We start from the raw sequence: 24662 nt of genomic DNA, 5'->3' as shown, positions 1-24662 counted from the left end.
CTATGGAGAGTCTATAGTTCAGACTAAATAGAGTCCATAGTCCAGACTGTGAAAAGTCTATCGTCCAGACTAAAGATAATCTGTAGTTCAGACTATAGAGACTGTGGAAAGTCTATCGTCCAGACTAAAGATAATCTGTAGTTCAGACTATATAGAGTCCATAGTACAGGCTGTGGAAAGTCTATCGCCAAGACTAAAGATAATCTTTAGTTCAGACTATGGAGTGTCTATCGTCCAGACTATGGAAAGTCTATAGTCCAGACTTATGAGGGGCTGTCGTATGGACTATGGCGAGCATCCCATCTAAACTATATAGAGTTTGATCTTTTGTGAACTGACAGCAAAATGTTAATGTATGTTTTCTCAAGATTTGATCCTTTCATTAATGGTAGTTTTTCGTTTCCCCCTTCTCTGAGCTTTAGAGTTCAGAATTCCTTTACCTTATAGCAATTAAAAGATAACCATAATTTTTTTTAAATTTTTTTATATATTTTGTTGTATAAGTATAATTATTTATAATCATAAAATTTGTTTTTGTTTTTAATCTTTTAAATACATTATTTTAGCTTTTAGTTTACAAGACAAACATAATTTTTATGGTTTTTGTGTGGTTTTAAAAATTTAATACAAAAAAATCTTGTTTTTAATTTCAAATTTATGATTTGAACTGTAGCCCAAAAAAAAAAAACGAGTAAAATATAATTAGCAAAAATATCAAACAATTATAAATTTGTTTAAGGTAAAGTTAAAAATAATATGATCAATGTAATGTAAAAGAAAACAAAAATATCGAAAATCAATTAAGTATAGAAGGGAAAAAGAATAAAGTTATAGCAGACAACTTAAGTTTAAGAAGTTAGGAAATAGAAAAAGTAAAAATCTTTGTTGTTAGATGACTACCAATAAACTTAGCTTAAACAATTAGAAGTTCTTTTTAGTGAAAAATAAATCGAAAAAAGGTTTCGAGTAAAAAGAAAAATAAAAAAACACGGCAGCATTAACAAGAAAACTAGAAATATTACAGTTTTTTACGTTTTAATTTAGCAATGATGGATAGAGTTGGTGTTGGTTGCTATAGCTGTTGGCAACGCGTTACCGGCGCATTTGAAAACCAGTAGTACCATCTGGACCCCGAGGCAAACGTAATATCGTATCATTTTGTTGTTGTCTTAAAGACGCGGAAGAAACACTGCCACCCACAACAGGAGACCAAGTTTGTTGCTGTTGCTGTTGTTGTTGGACTTTATGTTGCTGTTGTGGTGATTTTTGATGATATTGTTGATATTTCAAATGTTGCTGCTGATGTTGGGGAGTTTGTGGTGCAGCCTGATATTGGGCTGGTTGACCTATAGCACCCATAGGACCTAAACCCAACAGGGGATTCATATTGTATGTGCGATTATTGTTGTAGGCAGGTGATTGTGGCTGTTGTTGTTGTTGTTGCTGCTGATTGTAATAATAATTTTGTTGTTGTTGCTGCTGAAAATTTTGTTGATATTGTTGTTGTTGCTGCTGCTGTTGTAATTGTTGATTGTAGTGATTGTTGTATTGATTTACAGCACCTGGTATTTTTGGCGTATTGATTTTTGTTGTAACCATCATATTCGTTAGAGAGTTATTGCTTAATGCTGCCGCCGTTACCGTAGGAGTAGTTGGTGTTGGATTAGTGCTATTGCTAGTTACCGATGTTGTGGTAGCTGTTGTAGCTCTTTAAAATAAATGGTGAAAAGAAACGTTTGTTATTGCAAGAGAATTTGATGAATTTTGTTTTTGAGTGAAAATTTTTAATGAAAACTTTTAAGTGAAATTTTTGGTGAAAATTTTTAGTCAAGTTTTTAGTGAAATTTTTTGGTGAAATTTTTAAAAATGTTCTATAAAAAAACTTACTTTTGTTCATCATCTTCCGGATTCTTAGCTGAACCCAATATTCTAAGTCTTGCTTCAGCATATTCTTGTTCTCTTTGCTGTAATGTTTTTATTGGCTGCTTGGGACGTATACCATTATTACGGGGTTCCGTAGATTGTGTTGGCCTTCTAAGGATTTTCACCGTTTGATTAGCTATGGGAGCTGTATAGTTGGCAGATTGATATTCATCCTGTGGCTTGTGTAAAACCATCATAACCGGTTGAAAACTAGCCGCCATATCATCCAAAGGCGATTTGGTTGATTGCTGGGACGTCGTATTCGTGTCCTGAGTAGTAGTAGTAGTAGTGTTAGTCGAACGTTGCAACAACTTCATTTGTATGGGTCTAGTTGAAGACGTAGTGGTTGTTGATGAAATTAAGGCAGACGTGGATATGGCTGTAGTAGATTGAGTATAAATACTTCTTGTGATTCTTTCAGTAGCTGCAGAAGAAGCTGACGAGGTTTTTATATTTTGTAACTAAGAAAAATAGAGAAAATTAGTTGTTGCTTAAGATAATGTAAACAAATAAGTTTGCGACTTCTTACCCCTGCTTCATCAATTTCTTCCCAATTGTCTAGCACATCGTCACCATTTGACATGGCCTTTAGCTGTAAACCTCGGCTTGATCAAATATCCGCCACAAAATTCTTTTTAACAACTTTTGTTCGTTAAAGTTGTGTTTTTCAAAAGAGTTTTGTTTCGCCTTTCTATCCTTTTTTGTATATAAAAATATCCACAAAATTTTCTCAATCTTTAACAAACTGAGAATTTTGCTTCCACTTTATTTCCTTTCAAAGCCCTTCCATATGTTGTTTTAGTTGTAATGTAATGGGACCGGCCACTTTTTTATAACCCTTATAAGTTCACCTGACTGTGGTGCCACAACGATAGCAGTTGTTGCTGTTGTTGTGATTATTCCTATTATAATAGTTGCTGAGGCTCAGGGCTGTCAACGTCTCTGCTACCGTCGCTTGTTTTGCTGAAACTGCTTTAACTTTTTCTTCGCTTTTTTTTTCTTTCGCCCAGCCTTCGTTTTGGTAATTTTTTTCTTCTTCATGCAATAATCGAGCCAGCGTTGCAATATTTCTTTATTTTATTTGTCTTAACTGTTGTTGGGTTTTATAACTTTTTATTGATTATTTTTCTTAACAATTTTCTCTTTTAATATTATTAAATTATTATATAGAATTTGTGTAATTTTAAATTTTGTATTGAAAAGAAAATTTTTACACTTCCTTAAAAAGAATTTCTCTGCTCCTCTGCGTTAAAAAAAGAAAATGTGTGATGACAAATTCGCTGTATTTCTCGCTCTCTCTCTGTCTTATTCATTTTCTGACAGTTCCCCTCGTGTTTCGTAACAGGGTTGTTAAAATGGTATTATAGGGACAGAGATGCCACTTCAATAAAGGTCATGCTATTATAAAATATATATTTTTTATTTTTTATTGTACAACAAATTTATTTAAATTTTTGTTAAAACTTATAAAAACTTCAGAAAATATTTAAATCTGTATTTTACATTTACAATCAAAGATAAATAGTAAGCATTTTATTGCAAACAGTTCTAAAAATTCATATGGCAACCTTGGCATAATATAATTTCCCCTATTGGTTTACATTAAAACTTCTGGCATCTCCATCACTTCACATACAGAGTTGTTTTCTTAATTATTTCATTTACTTCTCCCTTCTTTCGTAAAAGCTGAAACCAACAGCTGTTTAATTTGTCAATTTTTTATTATTATTCTTACCTTGAATGTGTCATTAATTAAAGTGCAACTGCTTTTAATTGGCAGTATATAGTAGTAATTTTTTAATAAAATTTTTGACTAAAATAAAGAACCTACGCCGTTAACACAAATTTATTATAAACAACCAACCCAGCAATGGACTTTACCTCGTTTGCCAAACCCAGCAAAGCTGATAGTGCTGTCGCCGATTCTGCAAAAACTCCTGAAGAATTACACTTTTGGAAACATGTAGAATATATTGAGAATCATGGTAAAGATCAGGATGATTATGAATATTGTATGACCGAATTTCTACGCATGTCTGGCATCTATTGGGGTGTCACCGCTTTGGATATTATGAATCAATTGGAGCGCCTTGACCGGCCGTCGATAATTGAGTTTATCAAACGTTGCCAGTGTCCGACGACAGGTGGTTTTGCACCATGTGAAGGTCATGACCCCCATATATTATATACTTTATCTGCAGTGCAGATATTGTGTATTTACGATGCCCTACAGGAGATAGACTGTGAGGCGGTGGTGAAATATGTGGTATCTTTGCAGCAAATAGATGGCAGTTTCTTTGGTGATCGTTGGGGTGAGGTGGATACACGTTTCTCGTTCTGTGCCGTTGCCATATTGACATTATTGAAAAAGGATTTGGCCACCAGCATTGATGTGGAAAAGGCCGTGCAATTTGTTATGTTGTGTTGCAATCAAACTGATGGTGGTTTTGGTTCTAAGCCAGGAGCAGAATCTCATGCTGGTATGTGTATTGTTTTCAGATTTTCAGCAAACTTGTTATTCAATGCTTTAATTTTAGGACTTATTTATTGCTGTGTGGGTTTTTTGTCTTTAACCCAACGTTTACACCTTTTGGATGTGGATAAATTGGGTTGGTGGTTGTGTGAGCGTCAATTGCCTTCTGGTGGGCTTAATGGTAGACCTGAAAAACTGCCTGATGTCTGCTATTCCTGGTGGGTTTTAGCCTCTCTTACCATAATGGGACGTCTACATTGGATAAGTGCCGAAAAATTAAAACAATTTATACTCTCCTGTCAAGACAACGAAACTGGTGGTTTTGCTGATCGTACTGGCAATTTGCCCGATATTTTCCACACTCTCTTTGGTATAGGAGCTCTCTCATTATTGGGCTTTGATGGCCTCAAACCCATTAATCCTACTCTCTGTATGCCTCAATATGTTATGGATCGTTTGGATATTAAGCCTCAAATATTAGAAAGACCTTAAATCCTGCAGCTAATAGCCACTAGTTGCTGCAGTTGTAATCGCACGATTTTACCATTGAAAAGACGAAAGCTTTATGTAGGCCAAGAAAGCATAAAATAACTCTCTCACACTCTATTAACTTTCTTCCAAACACTTTTTCTCTTAATAAGTGCACCATCTCTACACACTACATAACTTTCAAATTCTACTGAAAGGAAAACCGAAACCTAAACTTTAAACAATTTGCATTTGTAATTTCTTAAACAGCAGGCACTATTTTTTTATATATAAAAACTAACTCATTCTTAACTATTTTTTATTAAATACAAGAACATTATTTTTTTTAATATTTATTTTTCAACTATGATTTTTTTCTTTAACATCTTAAAAGTTCTAGTAAAATTATTGTATTTTTTTATAAATATATAAATATTATAATATAAAAAGAAATATTAGCTTTATTATTTTTGCATTTACCAATTTAAGTAAAATAGTAAATGAAAAACAGAGTTATTTTAAATTATTTATAAAACTTTATTGAAGACAAAACTAAAAAAAAAAAATATATAAAAAATAATTTTTAATAAAATTGTGGATTTTTTTAATAAAGGGGAATATTTTAAAGTGATGTATTACACAAAAATATGAATTTCTTTAAAAAACTTTCCTTAAAGGGAATCTTTTCGAACAAGAGGAAATTTCACTAACGTTTTCTATTTTGTTTATTTTTTTAGTTTTAAACAAAGTTTAATTTTAAAAAATATAAAATTTTTATACAAAACCAAAAATTTCCTTTTAGGGGAAATTTTTGTAAATTAGGAAAATTTTTGAAATTTTGTTTTCTCTTATTTATTTCATTTTAAACAAAATGAACCAAAAATTATAAATTTCGTAACAGGGGAAATTTTTAAAATTTTATTTTATTTCGTTCGTTTACTTAATTTTAAAGAAAATTAACTAAAAATATAAATTTTTATTTAAAAACAAAAATTTTCCTTGAAGGGAAATTTTTCTAAATTAGGGAAATTTTACAAATTTTGTTTTATTTCGTTTGTTTATTTAATTTTAAAGAATATTAACTAAAAAATATGATTTTTTATTTAAAAACTAAAATTTTAAAAAATTTGTTTTATTTCCTTTATTTATTTAATTTAAAACAAAACAAACCCAAAAATATTCATTTCTATATAAAAACAAACATTTCCCTCAAAGGCAAATTTTTCGAAATAGGGGAAATTTTAAAAATTTTGTTTCATTTCGTTTGTTTATTTAATTTTAAAGAAAATTAATTACAAAATATGAAAATATATTTAAAAACAAAAATTTCCCTTGAAGGGAAATTTTTCTAAATTAGGGAAATTTTAAAAATTTAGTTTTATTTCCTTTATTTATTTAATTTAAAACAAAACAAACCCAAAAATATTAATTTCTATATAAAAACAAAAATTTCCCTTAAAGGGAAATTTTTCGAAATAGGGGAAATTTTAAAAATTATGTTTAATTTTGTTTGTTTATTTAATTTTAAAGAATATTAACTAAAAAATGTGATTTTTTATTTAAAAACAAAAATTTCCCTTGAAGGGAAATTTTTCTAAATTAGGGAAATTTTAAACATTTTGTTTTATTTCCTTTATTTATTTAATTTAAAACAAAATAAACGCCAAGATAATAAAATCTATACAAAAACAAAAATTTCCCTTAAAGGGAAATTTTTCGAAATAGGGGAAATTTTAAAAATTTTGTTTCATTTCGTTTGTTTATTTAATTTTAAAGAAAATTAATTAAAAAATATGAAAATATATTTAAAAACAAAAATTTCCCTTGAAGGGAAATTTTTCTAAATTAGGGAAATTTTAAAAAATTTGTTTTATTTCCTTTATTTATTTAATTTAAAACAAAATAAACGCCAAGATAATAAAATCTATACAAAAACAAAAATTTCCCTTAAAGGGAAATTTTTCGAAATAGGGAAAATTTTAAAAATTATGTTTTATTTCGTTTGTTTATTTAATTTTAAAGAAAATTAATTAAAAAATATGAAAATATATTTAAAAACAAAAATTTCCCTTAAAGGGAAATTTTTCTAAATTAGGGAAATTTTAAAAATTTTGTTTTATTTCCTTTATTTATTTAATTTAAAACAAAACAAACCCAAAAATATTAATTTCTATATAAAAACAAAAATTTCCCTTAAAGGGAAATTTTTCGAAATAGGGAAAATTTTAAAAATTATGTTTTATTTCGTTTGTTTATATAATTTTAAAGAAAATTAATTAAAAAATATGAAAATATATTTAAAAACAAAAATTTCCCTTGAAGGGAAATTTTTCTAAATTAGGGAAATTTTAAACATTTTGTTTTATTTCCTTTATTTATTTAATTTAAAACAAAATAAACGCAAAAATAATAAAATCTATAAAGAAACAAAAATTTCCCTTAAAGGGAAATTTTTCGAAATAAGGGAAATTTTAAAAATTTTGTTTTATTTTGATTATTAATTTAACTTTAAGCAAATTCAATTAAAAAATATGAATTTTTATTCAAAAACAAAAATATCCCTTAATGGTAAAATTTTCGAAATTTAAATTTTAAAAAATTTATTTAAAAAACTTGACCTAAACGAAAAAGGAGGGAATTTTTTTTTAAATTTCATTTTAAAGTAAAAGCTTTAAAATGCAATAACGTTTTAAAAGTGTTCTTTATTATTTTTTATTGATAAATTTTTTAAAATTAATCTAAGATATTTTTAATTTTGTCTTTTTGCACAAATTTAAATTATTTTATTAAATTCTTGACTACTAACAACAGAAGAAAGATAGTAAACAACTTAAAACTTAAATAAATTAAACTATATACAACATAGTTTTTATTATTTCCAATTAGCAAACATTTTAATTAATTTAATTTAAACAAAAATACTACACTGGCCCCTACATTTAACAAGAAAATATGAAAAAGAATAAATCAAAGGGAAGAAAAAAAGTTAGCTAAAATCCTAAGGCACTATTAGATAAAAAAAAATTTTGCAAAACATTTACAAAAAAAAGTAAAAAGTATTTGGAAAAAATTAACAAATTTTAAACTAAATTAAGAATTATATTTATCATCACTAGTTAAAACATTGTAGGCACAGCCTAAAGCCCAAGAGATTTCATGACCATCGATTTTTTTGTACAACTGCAAAAGAAAATAACAAATAATATTTTAAGTTCTAAAATTTCAATTAATAAAACTCACCTTAATCTTTTTGCCCTCGCCCAAACCGAAACCCTCATGCAATAGCACCGATATATAGGTGAGATCAAAGCACATAAAAGGCTGTTCATCATTGGGTATGGCACACACCTCTTGAGCTTTTTTACGAAAAGCTTCCACCGTGATCTCGCCTCCTGCGAACGGATCGATAAGACCCGATTCAGTGGCTCTCTCAAAATAATAACTGAAAGCCGCTATGGTATGCTGTTTCAAGGTGAATGGTTTGGGTTTAACCAAAGGCATTACTTTACTCTTAACCAAATCCAAACAGCTATCAAAATCGACTATGGGATTTTCTTGTGTAGACTTGGCATGATCCTTGCCCGAGATTTTATAAGCCACATTACTATAAGTCCAGGTTCTGTTCGCTATAATGGGATTAACACAAACCGATTCTAAATTGGTTTCTTCGTTGTCATAACCTTTGGTGAAAACAGCATGTCTGGCCGCCATTAGACCCAAACCCAAATAGGAGTGGGTAAATACATTGATTTTCTTATTTAAGGTATTGACCTCATGCATGTATTTGTCATATACCGGCACCTGTTCGGGATCGGTGGGTGAAAAGGTCACCTGGGTACTGCCACCGCCCAAATCTAAGGCCGCTGCCTGATTGGTTTTCGATAGACGTCCTAAAAGAAAATTCACTGTGAACCAGGAGAAAATGCCCTCATCGGTGCCATCCATAATTTCCACCGCATCCATTTCTACACTAAATTCGGACTTTGTAAAGAGATTCCTTACGGCATTTAAAATATTCTCAGCTTTGCTGTGTGGCAACAGACGCAAACCAGCTGTTGCTTTCAACACCAATGGAGTGGAAGACCATTTGTCTTTGGGTATAAAGGCGCGGGCTTCGTCTAGCAATAGCTTTATGGAATGAGCACCCTTTTCGGGGGCATCAGCAAAGGAGGAGAGACCAGGTTTGCGTTCTTTAAAAAGTTCATCGGACAGCACCAATTTATTGTCTAAAATGATTATTTTTTGTTTTAATTAAGTTTGAGTTAAGTATATATAGACTATAGACTAGACTATAGACTAGACTATAGACTAGACTATAGACTAGACTAGACTAGACTATAGACTAGACTATAGACTAGACTATAGACTAGACTATAGACTAGACTATAGACTAGACTATAGACTAGACTATAGACTAGACTATAGACTAGACTATAGACTAGACTATAGACTAGACTATAGACTAGACTATAGACTAGACTATAGACTAGCTTATAGACTAGACTATAGACTAGACTATTGACTAGACTATAGACTAGACTGTAGACTAGACAATAGACTAGACAATAGACTAGACTATAGACTAGACTATAGACTAGACTATAGACTAGACTATAGACTAGACTATAGACTAGACTATAGACTAGACTATAGACTAGACTATAGACTTGACTATAGACTAGACTATAGACTAGACTATAGACTAGACTATAGACTAGACAATAGACTAGACAATAGACTAAACAATAGACTAAACAATAGACTAAACAATAGACTAAACAATAGACTAGACAATAGACTAGACTATACACAAGACTATAGATTAGACTATAGACCAGATTATAGCTTAGACTAGACTATGGACTGGTCTATGGACTAGGCTATAAAAAGTCTATATTTTATATACTTTCTTTTAAATTTGTTTCCCACTGTCCACTTACCTATAAAACTACGATCAAATTTATAAGCCAAAACACGACTACCCGTTGAGCCAGCATCTATAATCACAGCATATTGATTTTTATTATAACCCAATTTGGACGCTAATTGCACTAAAAATGGACTAGTGGTGTCAATATATAAACCTGCAGATAAAATATTAACTATTTTAATAAAAATATAAATAAATACCAACTCTCACACTTACCAAAGCCGACTAATAACAAAACTACCGATATAATCAAGCATAAAAATGATATTTTGAGCCCCTTGGGTAAGCCGCCGGAAGTGGATGGTTTGCGTCTAGTGTTTGTAGTAACATTCGATTTGTCATCACTAGTGCTTAACTGAAAATTGTAAACAAAAGATTCCTTATTGTAGTATAAGCAAAAAAAAATTATCGAAAATATTAAAATGTCTGTGTGGCAAAATGTATCTTCACCACCCACCAAAACGTAGTCAAATTTCATATTTAAACCCAGTTATTCTATTTTAAAATAAACACTGTACTCCAGACGTTGTCGTAATGTTAAATATTTAATATTGTGATAAAAACATTTTATTTTCTGAAATTGTTCTTGGTTTTTTTGTTTAATTTGTTAAAGTACTTTTTTTTTTCTTCGATTTTCTGCTGTGTTCTTGTATTTGTTAAAATTTTACGTTTTGTTTTTATTATCGAACTTTGCTGTTGGCAGCAGCAGGCTGAAAGTGTGAACGTATTATGTCAAAGTTATTTCTTTCTGTTTTTCTTGTTGTTGTTTAAAGTTTTTTTTAGATATGGCATTTTTGTTTCAGTTACCAAAATGTTCCGTTTGTAAAGAGGAAATAGGAAAAGAGAACAGAATGTAATTTTAAGATGAAGAGAAGCTGTATCGAAATATGTTAAATATAAATTAGAGATGCCAGGTTGTATTGAACAAAATAGTAGCAATCAAAAGGGGGTGCAAAAGCGCTTATATAAAAATTTAGTTATATTAAAAAAATAACACTTAAAAATAAAATTAGATGTTAAAATCATATGAAAAAATCTTTGCATGTAAAATCCGAATATACATATAAGGGTGATTTAAACTATTGTTTAGACTAAAGTCCTTCCTAAAATCTAGGATACCGTCCTGATTACAGTTTTGTTTATTCTACAGTGTAGTTTATCGTCTAATCAAGTAAATGGTCTAATCTATAGTCGAGTTTCTATAGACTATATACTCTAGTCTAATCTATAGTCCATTCTATAGTCTAGTCGTTAGTATAGTTTAAAGTCGAGTCTATACACTATTCTATAGTCGAATCTATAGGCTATTCTATAGTCGAGACTTTAGTCTACAGTTTAGTCTATAGCCTAGTCCATAATTGAGTCTATAGTCTAGCCTAGTCTATAGCTAAGTCAATAGTCTAATCTATTTTATAGGCTAGTTTTAATCTGTAATACTATACACTATTCTATAGTCGAGACTTTAATCTATAGTCTAGTCTATAGTTTAGTCAATAGCCTAGTCTAAAGTCTAGTCTATAGTCTAGTCCAAAATCTAGTCTATTGTTGAGTCTATAGTCTAGTCTATAATCTAGGCTATAGTTGAGTCTATAACCTAGTGTGTAGTTAAGTCTATAGACTAATCTATAGTATATTCTAGTTTTAATCTATATTACTATACACTATTCTATTGTCGAGACTTTAATCTATAGTGTAGTATATAGTCTAGTCTATAGTCTAGTCTAGTTTTAATCTATATTACTATACACTATTCTATTGTCGAGACTTTAATCTATAGTGTAGTATATAGTCTAGTCTATAGTCTAGTCTATAGTCTAGTCTATAATCTAGTCTATAGTCTAGTCTATAGTCTAGTCTATAGTCAAGTCTAAAGTCTAGTCTATAGTCTAGTCTATAGTCTAGTCTATAGTCTAGTCTATAGTCTAGTCTATAGTCTAGTCTATAGTCTAGTCTATAGTCTAGTCTATAGTCTAGTCTATAGTCTAGTCTATAGTCTAGTCTATAGTCTAGTCTATAGTCTAGTCTATAGTCTAGTCTATAGTCTAGTCTATAGTCTAGTCTATAGTCTAGTCTATAGTCTAGTCTATAGTCTAGTCTATAGTCTAGTCTATAGTCTAGTCTATAGTCTAGTCTATAGTCTAGTCTATAGTCTAGTCTATAGTCTAGTCTATAGTCTAGTCTATAGTCTAGTCTATAGTCTAGTCTATAGTCTAGTCTATAGTCTAGTCTATAGTCTAGTCTATAGTCTAGTCTAGTCTAGTCTATAGTCTAGTCTATAGTCTAGTCTATAGTCTAGTCTATAGTCTAGTCTATAGTCTAGTCTATAGTCTAGTCTATAGTCTAGTCTATAGTCTAGTCTATAGTCTAGTCTATAGTCTAGTCTATAGTCTAGTCTATAGTCTAGTCTATAGTCTAGTCTATAGTCTAGTCTATAGTCTAGTCTATAGTCTAGTCTATAGTCTAGTCTATAGTCTAGTCTACAGTCTAGTCTATAGTCTAGTCTATAGTCTAGTCTATAGTCTAGTCTATAGTCTAGTCTATAGTCTAGTCTATAGTGTAGTCTATAGTCTAGTCTATAGTCTAGTCTATAGTCTAGTCTATAGTCTAGTCTATAGTCTAGTCTATAGTCTAGTCTATAGTCTAGTCTATAGTCTAGTCGATAATATTAGTCTATAGTTTAGTCAATAGCTTAGTCTAAAGTCTAATCTATAGTCTAGTCGATAATATTAGTCTATAGTTTAGTCAATAGCTTAGTCTAAAGTCTAGTCTATAGTCTAGTCTATATTCCAGTCTATAGTTGAGTCTATAGTCTAGTCTATAATCTAGTTGAGTCTATAGCTTGGTCTATAGTTGAGTCTATAGTCTAGTCTATAGTTAAGTCAATAGTCTAATCTATAGTATAGTCTAGTTTTAATCTATAGTGTAGTCTATAGTCTAGTCTATAATCTAGTCTATAGTCTAGTCTATAATCTAGTCTATAGTCTAGTCTATAATCCAGTCTAAAGTCTAGTCTATAACCTAATCTATAGTCTAGTCTATAATGTAGTCTATAGTCTAGTCTATAGTATAGTCTATAGTCTAGTCGATAATGTTACCTACAGTTTGAATAAAAATAAAATAAAAACATTTTTGTTTAACTATGAATATCCCTTAAACTATTGATTGTCTAGATCAATGTCAATAGCTTTTTTTTTGTTATGTCATCATAACTCTATCGATTTCCTATAGTTCCTATAGAAATAATTCGTAGCAGTGATGTAGATAAAAATATAAAATTATTTGATAAGAATTATCAAGTACAAATGATGAAACCTATATATGAAAATTTCAATATTGTTTTAAAAATTAAATTGATAAAAATTTACGTGCTGATTTTTAACATGTGCTACAAAGTAATAATGAATGTGTTGATGATTCTAATATTACTTTAATAAAATTTAAACTAAATAATTGGGTTATTTTTTTATTATTTACTTAAAACAACTAAAAGTGCTCACTCATTGTTTGCTGTCAAATTGTGTGAATTGCTTTTAAATTTACAATTATTAAATAATCAAGATGTGTTTATTTTCGTATTTATATAGTAAAGCTATTATTTATTCATTTAAAATATTATATATGAACATTTATCTGCTCTAAAGATAAAATTATATATATTTGTTTGCTACTTTATGTGTCATTTATTAAGGTATATTAACCGGCTGAACTATTTTAAATTCTTATCATGAAGAATAGAAAAATATATCGAGGGACTATATTCAATAGTCTCTATCTGTCATTTTTATGAAAATAAGATTTTGATGGCAAAATATCCAGCAAACTATCCCACATCAGTGGCATAAATTTCAAAAGAAAAAAATATTTTTTGGCAATTTTATAGCAATTTTTAAATTTCTCGATCTTATAAAAAGAAAAATTCTGAATGCAAAACTCTCTATCTTATCCGAAAATTGCTTCAAACTCTATTATTTTGGATAATTTTCTATTGCAAAACAAGTGCTTTTACTAATTTGGACATGCTGGACACAAATCCGCAAAAATATTTGAAATCGGTTTAATAGTTTTCGAGATATCGCACATTATAATACTAATTTGATCAATTTTATTCCGTGTTTAACCATATAACATTGATTTTGGACCAAAACCTTATAATCTGCTGCTTTTTCAACAATTTGGTTTATATTAATTCATTAAATTGCATAAAATATAATATTAATTGATATTAAATCAAATAAAAAATTTATATTTCTATGAAAAACTGTCTATCTGAAGGTTGTAAAAAAAAATTTCGTAGAAAAAAAGCTCTATCTGATATAAAGTTGTGAATAATTCTGCAAATAATGCAAAATTTTAAATTCTTTTTATATAACAATTTACAATATGGTCTTAAAAATACATTGTAGAAGAAAAAAATCAAAAATCTTCACGAACTAGCTAAATAAAGTTTTTTTGCTCTCCTGAAAACTTGTGTTATTTTAGATAGAGACTATTGAATATAGTCCCTCGATATACTAAGTATCCTAGATAGAAAAAATATACATGTACTAGACAATTTTCATTAAGAAAATTAATTACTTTGTTTTCAATAGTAGAATTAAGTTTTTTTCCACTTTCTAAATTCAATTCTATTAAAGAAAATCCAATTTTCAACTATTTGGCTAATTTACAAATTAGCTCATTTTATATTTTGATTGCAAAAAAAAAACAAAATAGTTTTTAAAATAAACAAATAAAAAACACATGTATTTTCATTATAAACTAAAATCAATAAAAAACTATTTAAATAGAGATAAATGCTGATATCATTTAAAAGAAAATTAAAAAAAAAATTGGCAAATTAAAACAAATTGCAAAAATTTTATTTTATTAAACGTATTCACCAAAAACCTCGTGAATAAGCATGATCTTAATTTTATTTTTTATCATACTCAAGTAATTTATTATTGCATCCCCTTAAAGGGTAAAGTGACTGGGTGACATTAATTTGTGTTAAGACGCTGTTGGGGAAAATTTGTTAATATTAGTTTATTAAAAAGTTTGTTCATTTTTTCTATTAACCAAGGTCAGTTTTATTAAAAACTATTCTGCTAAATAATGTAAACATTTTAAATTGTTTTCTTATTTAATTTTTTCCTATTAACATTTTAAATATGTGCAATCAGGTGAAAATTTTTGGGTTATTTTTATTCCCTATATAGTATTTAATAGATAGTATTTATTAGGGTTCTAAAGTTGAAACGAAAAGTCGACTTTTCGACTTTTCGACTTTTTGCATTTAGTTAAAAGTCGACTTTTCGACCTTTCGACTTTTTCCATTTTATGAAAAGTCGATTTTTCGACTTTTCGACCTTTTTCATTTATTTAAAAGTCGACTTTTAGACTTTTCGACTTTTAGTATTTTATAAATGGTCGACTTTTCGACTTTTTTCCGACTTTTCGACTTTTTCCGACTTTTTTCGACTTTTCGACTTTTCGACTTTTTCCGACTTTTTTCGACTTTTCGACTTTTTCGACTTTTCGACTTTTTTCGACTTTTTTTGACTTTTTTCGACTTTTTTCGACTTTTTCCGACTTTTTTCAACTTTTCGACTTTTTCCGACTTTTCGATTTTTTACGACTTTTTGACTATTTTCGACTTATTTTCGACTTTTTTCGAATATTTTTTACTTTTTTCGAGTTTTTCCGACTATTTTAGAGTTTTTGACCTCTTTTCCACTTTTTTAAAATTTTCGACTATTTTCGACTTTTCGACTTTTTTCGACTTTTTTCGACTTTTCGACTTTTCGACTTTTTCCGACTTTTCGACTTTTTTCGACTTTTTTCGACTTTCTTCGACTTTTTTCGACTTATCGACTTTTTTCGACTTTCCGACTTTTCGACTTTTTTCGACTTTCCGACTTTTCGACTTTTATTTACAAAGTCGACTTTTCGACTTTTTTCATAGACGATAGTCGAGTTATCGACTTTTTTGGAACAAAATAGTCGACTTCGACTTTTCGACTTTTTTCGACAAAAAGTCGATTGTTCGATTATTCGAAAGTCGATTTATAGAACCCTAGTATTTATTGATTTTTTTGTTTTGGAAAATTTTCAAATAATCTATCAAACTGTCAATTATGATGGTTAACACAGTTTTTTTAACAAAAAAACATTTAAATTTATTTAAATTGCGTTTGAAGTATTTTACCTATTTTAACCAAAAATTATTCTTTAATAATTTTATACCTAGTAGTTAAAAATTTCTAGAAGCTGTTATTATTTTTTTTATACTTCACAAGAGACACACAAAATTTAATCAATATTTCTAGCATGATGATTACAATTTATTAAAAATTTTGTTCACTATAATTTGTTTTAATATTAACCCCCTTATTCATAAATGACAATTTATTTTATAAAAGGTTTATAAAACTAGACTATAGTCTATAGTCTAGTCTATGGTCTAGTCTATAGTCTAGTCTATAGTCTAGTCTATAGTCTAGTCTATAGTCTAGTCTATAGTCTAGTCTATAGTCTAGTCTATAGTCTAGTCTATAGTCTAGTCTATAGTCTAGTCTATAGTCTAGTCTATAGTCTAGTCTATAGTCTAGTCTATAGTCTAGTCTATAGTCTAGTCTATAGTCTAGTCTATAGTCTAGTCTATAGTCTAGTCTATAGTCTAGTCTATAGTCTAGTCTATAGTCTAATCTATAGTCTAGTCTATAGTCTAGTCTATAGTCTAGTATAGTCTAGTCTATAGTCTAGTCTATAGTCTAGTCTATAGTCTAGTCTATAGTCTAGTCTATAGTCTAGTCTATAGTCTAGTCTATAGTCTAGTCTATAGTCTAGTCTATAGTCTAGTCTATAGTCTAGTCTATAGTCTAGTCTATAGTCTAGTCTATAGTCTAGTCTATAGTCTAGTCTATAGTCTAGTCTATAGTCTAGTCTATAGTCTAGTCTATAGTCTAGTCTATAGTCTAGTCTATAGTCTAGTCTATAGTCTAGTCTATAGTCTAGTCTATAGTCTAGTCTATAGGTCTAGTCTATAGTCTAGTCTATAGTCTAGTCTATAGTCTAGTCTATAGTCTAGTCTATAGTCTAGTCTATAGTCTCGTCTATAGTCTAGTCTATAGTCTAGTCTATAGTCTAGTCTATAGTCTAGTCTATAGTCTAGTCTATAGTCTAGTCTATAGTCTAGTCTATAGTCTAGTCTATAGTCTAGTCTATAGTCTAGTCTATAGTCTAGTCTATTAGTCTAGTCTATAGTCTAGTCTATAGTCTAGTCTATAGTCTAGTCTATAGTCTCGTCATAGTCTAGTATAGTCTAGTCTATAGTCTAGTCTATAGTCTAGTCTATAGTTCTAGTCTATAGTCTAGTCTATAGTCTAGTCTATAGTCTAGTCTATAGTCTAGTCTAGTCTATAGTCTAGTCTATAGTCTAGTATATAGTCTAGTCTAGTATATAGTCTAGTCTATAGTCTAGTCTATAGTCTAGTCTATAGTCTAGTCTATAGTCTAGTCTTTAGTCTAGTCTGTAGTCTAGTCAATAGTCGAGTGACTAGACTATAGTCTAGTCTATAGTCTAGTGACTAGTCTATAGTCTAGTCTATAGTCTAGTCTGTAGTCTAGTCTATAGTCTAGTCTAGTATATAGTCTAGTCTAGTATATAGTCTAGTCTATAGTCTAGTCTAGTATAGTCTAGTCTATAGTCTAGTCTATAGTCTAGTCTATAGTCTAGTCTATAGTCTAGTCTATAGTCTAGTCTATAGTCTAGTCTATAGTCTAGTCTATAGTCTAGTCTATAGTCTAGTCTATAGTCTAGTCTATAGTCTAGTCTATAGTCTAGTCTATAGTCTAGTCTATAGTCTAGTCTATAGTCTAGTCTATAGTCTAGTCTATAGTCTAGTCTATAGTCTAGTCTATAGTCTAGTCTATAGTCTAGTCTATAGTCTAGTCTATAGTCTAGTCTATAGTCTAGTCTATAGTCTAGTCTATAGTCTAGTCTATAGTCTAGTCTATAGTCTAGTCTATAGTCTAGTCTATAGTCTAGTCTATAAGTCTATAGTCTAGTCTATAGTCTAGTCTATAGTCTAGTCTATAGTCTAGTCTATAGTCTAGTCTATAGTCTAGTCTATAGTCTAGTCTATAGTCTAGTCTATAGTCTAGTCTATAGTCTAGTCTATAGTCTAGTCTATAGTCTAGTCTATAGTCTAGTCTATAGTCTAGTCTGTAGTCTAGTCTATAGTCTAGTCTATAGTCTAGTCTAGTATATAGTCTAGTCTAGTATATAGTCTAGTCTAGTATATAGTCTAGTCTATAGTCTAGTCTATAGTCTAGTCTATAGTCTAGTCTATAGTCTAGTCTTTAGTCTAGTCTGTAGTCTAGTCAATAGTCGAGTGACTAGACTATAGTCTAGTCTATAGTCTAGTGACTAGTCTATAGTCTAGTCTATAGTCTAGTCTATAGTCTAGTCTGTAGTCTAGTCTATAGTCTAGTCTAGTATATAGTCTAGTCTATAGTCTAGTCTAGTATATAGTCTAGTCTATAGTCTAGTCTAGTATATAGTCTAGTCTATAGTCTAGTCTAGTATATAGTCTAGTCTATAGTCTAGTCTAGTATATAGTCTAGTCTATAGTCTAGTCTATAGTCTAGTCTATAGTCTAGTCTAGTCTAGTCTAGTCTAGTCTATAGTCTAGTCTATAGTCTAGTCTATAGTCTAGTCTATAGTCTAGTCTATAGTCTAGTCTATAGTCTAGTCTATAGTCTAGTCTATAGTCTAGTCTATAGTCTAGTCTATAGTCTAGTCTATAGTCTAGTCTATAGTCTAGTCTATAGTCTAGTCTTTAGTCTAGTCTAGTCTAGTCTATAGTCTAGTCTATAGTCTAGTCTATAGTCTAGTCTATAGTCTAGTCTATAGTCTAGTCTATAGTCTAGTCTATAGTCTAGTCTATAGTCTAGTCTATAGTCTAGTCTATAGTCTAGTCTATAGTCTAGTCTATAGTCTAGTCTATAGTCTAGTCTATAGTCTAGTCTATAGTCTAGTCTATAGTCTAGTCTATAGTCTAGTCTATAGTCTAGTCTATAGTCTAGTCTATAGTCTAGTCTATAGTCTAGTCTATAGTCTAGTCTATAGTCTAGTCTATAGTCTAGTCTATAGTCTAGTCTGTAGTCTAGTCTATAGTCTAGTCTATAGTCTAGTCTAGTATATAGTCTAGTCTAGTATATAGTCTAGTCTATAGTCTAGTCTATAGTCTAGTCTATAGTCTAGTCTATAGTCTAGTCTTTAGTCTAGTCTGTAGTCTAGTCAATAGTCGAGTGACTAGACTATAGTCTAGTCTATAGTCTAGTGACTAGTCTATAGTCTAGTCTATAGTCTAGTCTGTAGTCTAGTCTATAGTCTAGTCTAGTATATAGTCTAGTCTAGTATATAGTCTAGTCTATAGTCTAGTCTAGTATATAGTCTAGTCTATAGTCTAGTCTAGTATATAGTCTAGTCTATAGTCTAGTCTATAGTCTAGTCTATAGTCTAGTCTATAGTCTAGTCTAGTCTATAGTCTAGTCTATAGTCTAGTCTAGTCTAGTCTAGTCTAGTCTATAGTCTAGTCTATAGTCTAGTCTATAGTCTAGTCTATAGTCTAGTCTAGTCTATAGTCTAGTCTATAGTCTAGTCTATAGTCTAGTCTATAGTCTAGTCTATAGTCTAGTCTATAGTCTAGTCTATAGTCTAGTCTATAGTCTAGTCTATAGTCTAGTCTATAGTCTAGTCTATAGTCTAGTCTATAGTCTAGTCTATAGTCTAGTCTGTAGTCTAGTCTATAGTCTAGTCTATAGTCTAGTCTAGTATATAGTCTAGTCTAGTATATAGTCTAGTCTAGTATATAGTCTAGTCTATAGTCTAGTCTATAGTCTAGTCTATAGTCTAGTCTATAGTCTAGTCTATAGTCTAGTCTTTAGTCTAGTCTGTAGTCTAGTCAATAGTCGAGTGACTAGACTATAGTCTAGTCTATAGTCTAGTGACTAGTCTATAGTCTAGTCTATAGTCTAGTCTATAGTCTAGTCTGTAGTCTAGTCTATAGTCTAGTCTAGTATATAGTCTAGTCTATAGTCTAGTCTAGTATATAGTCTAGTCTATAGTCTAGTCTAGTATATAGTCTAGTCTATAGTCTAGTCTAGTATATAGTCTAGTCTATAGTCTAGTCTAGTATATAGTCTAGTCTATAGTCTAGTCTATAGTCTAGTCTAGTCTAGTCTATAGTCTAGTCTATAGTCTAGTCTATAGTCTAGTCTATAGTCTAGTCTATAGTCTAGTCTATAGTCTAGTCTATAGTCTAGTCTATAGTCTAGTCTATAGTCTAGTCTATAGTCTAGTCTATAGTCTAGTCTATAGTCTAGTCTATAGTCTAGTCTATAGTCTAGTCTATAGTCTAGTCTATAGTCTAGTCTATAGTCTAGTCTATAGTCTAGTCTTTAGTCTAGTCTATTGTCTAGTCTTATCTATAGTCACCGATAGATCACGGTTTAACATACTATTTCCAAAACCAAACTCGTCTGAAGAACGTTACTTAATTCAATTCATTCCAGCGATTTTAATTATTAAGTTGGCATCATTCTTTTTATTTTTGTTTTGCTTAGGTTTTTTCTCAGAATGAGAATGACTTAAGTAAAACTAGTTGATGTTTTTGTTAACTAAATTCAAATTAATAAACAAAAAGTTTCAAGTAATCTTGATTTTAAAATAACTATGAAACTTACGGTGTTTTTTATTTGTTACATAGTAGGGTATTAAAACTTCCACCTAACCCTAGAAATATAGTTTCTTTCTCCCTGGTTTTTATTGTTTTATTACTTGTTGTAACTTGACCATAATCATTATCATCATTATGATTAAAATATGCAAAAGCAAATTAAACTTTTTTTATATAAATTTTACACATTTTACACCCATTTTTTTTTTCTTTTGTTCTACTCACCTTACGTTTGCGTACATCTGTCTTCGTCATGTTTTTTATTTAAATTATTTAATTTTTTTAATATATCTTTAGATTACAATTTAATGACTATTACTCAGCAAAATATTTTGAATTTTTTATGCAAATAAATTACGCTTTTTATTTTAAACATGCGAGTTTAATTAACAATTTATTTTCTTAAAGTTTTTCACTAAATACCAAAAAAATTGCGGCTTTTTATTATAAATTAAAATAATGAACGGAAAAATCTACTACGTCAGCGTTTAAACATTTGTATTCTTTTTAGTAATTTCTCATCACACACTTTACAAAGCCGCTAGAGCTAAACACAGCAAAATAGAATTTTATTAAAAAAAAACCTAACCAAAACAACAACCTCAACTAGGGAAAACTAGAGGGAAACTAAACAACAAGTTGAAACGAAAAATGAACATTTCATTTCTTTTGTATCTGTAGAATGTAAAGAAAATTTTGGTAGCTTAAAAGGGGTTAATACATGTATATTAAGAAAGAGATAAGATAGGTAAGAGAAAAAAACAAACTGTTTTTTCGATGGAGTTGCCAGATATAATGATTTAACTTGTAATTTTACAGATTTTTAAGATCAAGCACAATGGAAAGGAATTGTTATGCATTTTTAATCTAATTAAAAATAAAATACCTAGAAAAAGTTATTTCTTTTGAAAAATTTCTTTATAAACAAATTTTCTATTGAAAAAGATTTTTCTATTTTAAGATTTTTTGTATACACATTTTATTACAGAAGAAATCCATCATAACTTTATCCTATATAAAAATATCGGAATAACACTTAAATACAGACAAGTTTATTACAACACATTATTCTATAGAAAAATTCAAGTACAACACATGTTTTGACTAGGGTTCTATAAATCGACTTTCGAATAATCGAACAATCGACTTTTTGTCGAAAAAAGTCGAAGGCGACTATTTTGTTCCAAAAAAGTCGATAACTCGACTATCGTCTATGAAAAAAGTCGAAAAGTCGACTTTGTAAATAAAAGTCGAAAAGTCAAAAAATCGGAAAGTCGAAAAAAGTCGAAAAAAGTTGAAAAGTCGAAAAAAGTCGATAAGTTGAAAAAAGTCGAAGAAAGTCGAAGAAAGTCGAAAAAAGTCGGAAAAAGTCGAAAAGTCGGAAAAAGTCGAAAAAAGTCGAAAAGAGTCGAAAATTTTAAAAAAGTGGAAAAGAGGTCAAAAACTCTAAAATAGTCGGAAAAACTCGAAAAAAATTGAAAAGTCGAAAAAAGTCGATAAGTTGAAAAAAGTCGAAGAAAGTCGAAAAAAGTCGAAAAGTCGAAAAAAGTCGATAAGTTGAAAAAAGTCGAAGAAAGTCGAAAAAAGTCGAAAAGTCGAAAAAAGTCGGAAAAAGTCGAAAAGTCGAAAAAAGTCGAAAAGAGTCGAAAATTTTAAAAAAGTGGAAAAGAGGTCGAAAACTCTAAAATAGTCGGAAAAACTCGAAAAAAGTAGTAGTAATAGTCGAAAAAAAGTCGAAATAAATCAAAAATAGTCAAAAAGTCGTAAAAAATCAAAAAGTCGGAAAAAGTCGGAAAAAGTCGAAAAAAGTCGAAAAGTCGAAAAAAGTCGGAAAAAGTCGAAAAGTCGGAAAGTCGACCTTTAACTAAATGCAAAAAGTCGACTTTTCGTTTCAACTATAGAACCCTAGTTTTGACCTAACCCTAGATATACATTTTCTTCTCCCTGGTGGTAAAAAAAAAGTTTTATATAAAACATTTCTATAGAAAATTTATTGTATAACAAATTTTTCTATAGAAAAAAATTTTTTATAGAAACTTTTAAAATTTACATTCCCATTGTGCTGCTTATGATGAAAAAGTAGTAGAAAAATACAACCATGTCAAATTAAGGACAGTGATGCCCATAAGCTAAACTTTGGCGTTTATTATTACATTTTAAAATTAGTTAACTCTGACCGTTAAATGTATTTTCATTTCAAAATAAAACCCTGAACAAAATCTAAACAAAGATTTGTTTTACTAACACAATTTTAAAATTAAAAATACAAATATTTCCACTTAATGCAATATATTAGCACGTATTAATTATATATACTATAAAAATTTAAGTGCATGGACCAATAAATAAATGGACTTTAAACCATAATATAAAGCCATTTACTACAGCAACAAATACTGAGTGACAATCTAACAATTAAAACCACATGCACACAATTAAGTGTATTGTATCGTCCCGTTGATTACGTTTAGTAGGTTTAATTGTATTTATACGAGTACAAGATTTCATTCACTTCCATCAGTCAGCCTTACTCTGATTTCTAAATGAAGACTTTCATTTATTGTTATTGTTGTTGTTTATTTAATCATATATACAACCCGTATGTTTGTTAGTTTGTAGAAATGATAACAAAAAAGTCACGCCACTTTTTTCTTTATGCATTCGTAGGAAATTGAATTTTTTACTTTATTTCGCTAGAGAGCAAAAAGTCGTCGATTCAAGTTACTACGCGCGCCACTTAGTACAAAACAAAAACATAACACACTAGGCGATAGATACTAGCGGTAACATAGCGGTGGTGCTGCTGGCGTTTAAATATGTTTTGGGGCTAATAGTAAAGGGTTTGGCAAAAAATTATATAAAAATATGAATGAAATTATATAGAACGGAGTAACGTTCAAGGGCCACTGAAATATAACTATTTTAAGTATATATTAGACTTTGATGTGAACTCTCATAGCCTATGTGTAAAAATTTTTGATTTATTTATATTTGGAAAATTTTATTGTGTTTACGTGTTTTATAGGGGGGAATTTGTTTGAGATTTGTGTTTACGGTTTTTTTATCTTAAACATTTGGCATCACTGTGTGATAAACTGGTTGTCATTAGGGTTCTATAAATCGACTTTCGAATAATCGAACAATCGACTTTTTGTCGAAAAATGTCGAAAAGTCGAAGTCGACTATTTTGTTCCAAAAAAGTCTATAACTCGACTATCGTCTATAAAAAAAGTCGAAAAGTCGACTATTTTGTTCCAAAAAAGTCTATAACTCGACTATCGTCTATAAAAAAAGTCGAAAAGTCGACTTTGTAAATAAAAGTCGAAAAGTCAAAAAATCGGAAAGTCGAAAAAAGTTGAAAAGTCGAAAAAAGTCGATAAGTCGAAAAAAGTCGAAAAATCGAAAAAAGTCGAAAAGTCGGAAAAAGTCGAAAAGTCGGAAAAAGTCGAAAAAAGTCGAAAAGAGTCGAAAATTTTAAAAAGGTGGAAAAGAGGTCAAAAACTCTAAAATAGCCGGAAAAACTCGAAAAAAGTAAAAAAATAGTCGAAATAAATCGAAAATAGTCCAAAAGTCGTAAAAAATCAAAAAGTCGAAAAGTCGGAAAAAGTCGAAAAGTCGACCATTTATAAAATACTAAAAGTCTAAAAGTCGACTTTTAAATAAATGAAAAAGGTCGAAAAGTCGAAAAATCGACTTTTCATAAAATGGAAAAAGTCGAAAGGTCGAAAAGTCGACTTTTAACTAAATGCAAAAAGTCGAAAAGTCGACTTTTCGTTTCAACTATAGAACCCTAGTTGTCATAAGAAGAGAGAAACAAGATAGAACAAAAAAAAAAAAAAAAAAGAACAGCAACAACTCTGGATAAAGAAATCATACAGTGATGACGAAAATGTACATTAATAATTAAAATTTTTGTATAACCATTTTTTTATTTAAAATTTGTACATGAACATTTTCTCTAAAAAAAAGTTGTGTAGAAGACTTTGTTTTTTTTTTTTTATAGAACAATTTTTCAATAGAAACATTTTTGTATGGCAATTTTTCAACAACACTTATCTATATAAAATTTTTGTATAATACTTTTTTTTTAAGTTTTTTTCTATTTTATAGAAATTTGTGTTTATCTGTTTTACATGTTTTTTTT

General features: G+C 29.4%; 3 protein-coding genes across 4 annotated transcripts; 1 reads left to right on the top strand and 2 right to left on the bottom strand.

Annotated features, from left to right (window-relative positions):
- Positions 1-478: 478 nt before the first annotated feature.
- On the bottom strand, positions 479-3204 carry LOC119602325 (myb-like protein Q). Its single transcript, XM_037953766.1, has 3 exons — positions 2453-3204; positions 1888-2384; positions 479-1708 (listed from the first exon to the last, which is right to left on the bottom strand). Exons 1-3 carry the CDS (start codon positions 2504-2506, stop codon positions 1093-1095), a joined length of 1167 nt encoding a protein of 388 aa, XP_037809694.1. The 5' UTR covers positions 2507-3204; the 3' UTR covers positions 479-1092.
- Positions 3205-3605: 401 nt separating this feature from the next.
- LOC119602326 (geranylgeranyl transferase type-2 subunit beta) lies at positions 3606-5428 on the top strand. Its single transcript, XM_037953767.1, has 2 exons — positions 3606-4403; positions 4461-5428. The coding sequence occupies exons 1-2, from the start codon at positions 3794-3796 to the stop codon at positions 4886-4888; spliced, it is 1038 nt and encodes a 345-aa protein (XP_037809695.1). The 5' UTR covers positions 3606-3793; the 3' UTR covers positions 4889-5428.
- A 2118-nt stretch (positions 5429-7546) lies between these two features.
- Positions 7547-21154, bottom strand: LOC119602324 (ectonucleoside triphosphate diphosphohydrolase 5). Of its 2 annotated transcripts, none has more exons than XM_037953764.1 (5): positions 20744-21154; positions 10011-10149; positions 9805-9948; positions 8105-9090; positions 7547-8044 (listed from the first exon to the last, which is right to left on the bottom strand). In XM_037953764.1, exons 1-5 carry the CDS (start codon positions 20771-20773, stop codon positions 7955-7957), a joined length of 1389 nt encoding a protein of 462 aa, XP_037809692.1. In that variant the 5' UTR covers positions 20774-21154; the 3' UTR covers positions 7547-7954. The 2 variants fall into 2 exon arrangements, with proteins under 2 accessions (XP_037809692.1, XP_037809693.1); XM_037953765.1 differs by lacking the exon at positions 20744-21154 and adding an exon at positions 10252-10537.
- Between the last annotated feature and the right edge of the window lie 3508 nt (positions 21155-24662).

Source organism: Lucilia sericata, unplaced genomic scaffold (genome assembly GCF_015586225.1).
Source record: "Lucilia sericata isolate MDLA Ls3-8-SP2 unplaced genomic scaffold, ASM1558622v1 Contig000222F_arrow, whole genome shotgun sequence".
NCBI classification, from domain to species: domain Eukaryota; kingdom Metazoa; phylum Arthropoda; class Insecta; order Diptera; family Calliphoridae; genus Lucilia; species Lucilia sericata.
Note: the sequence above shows the minus strand (reverse complement) of the source record. Positions and strands in the feature narration are given on the sequence as shown.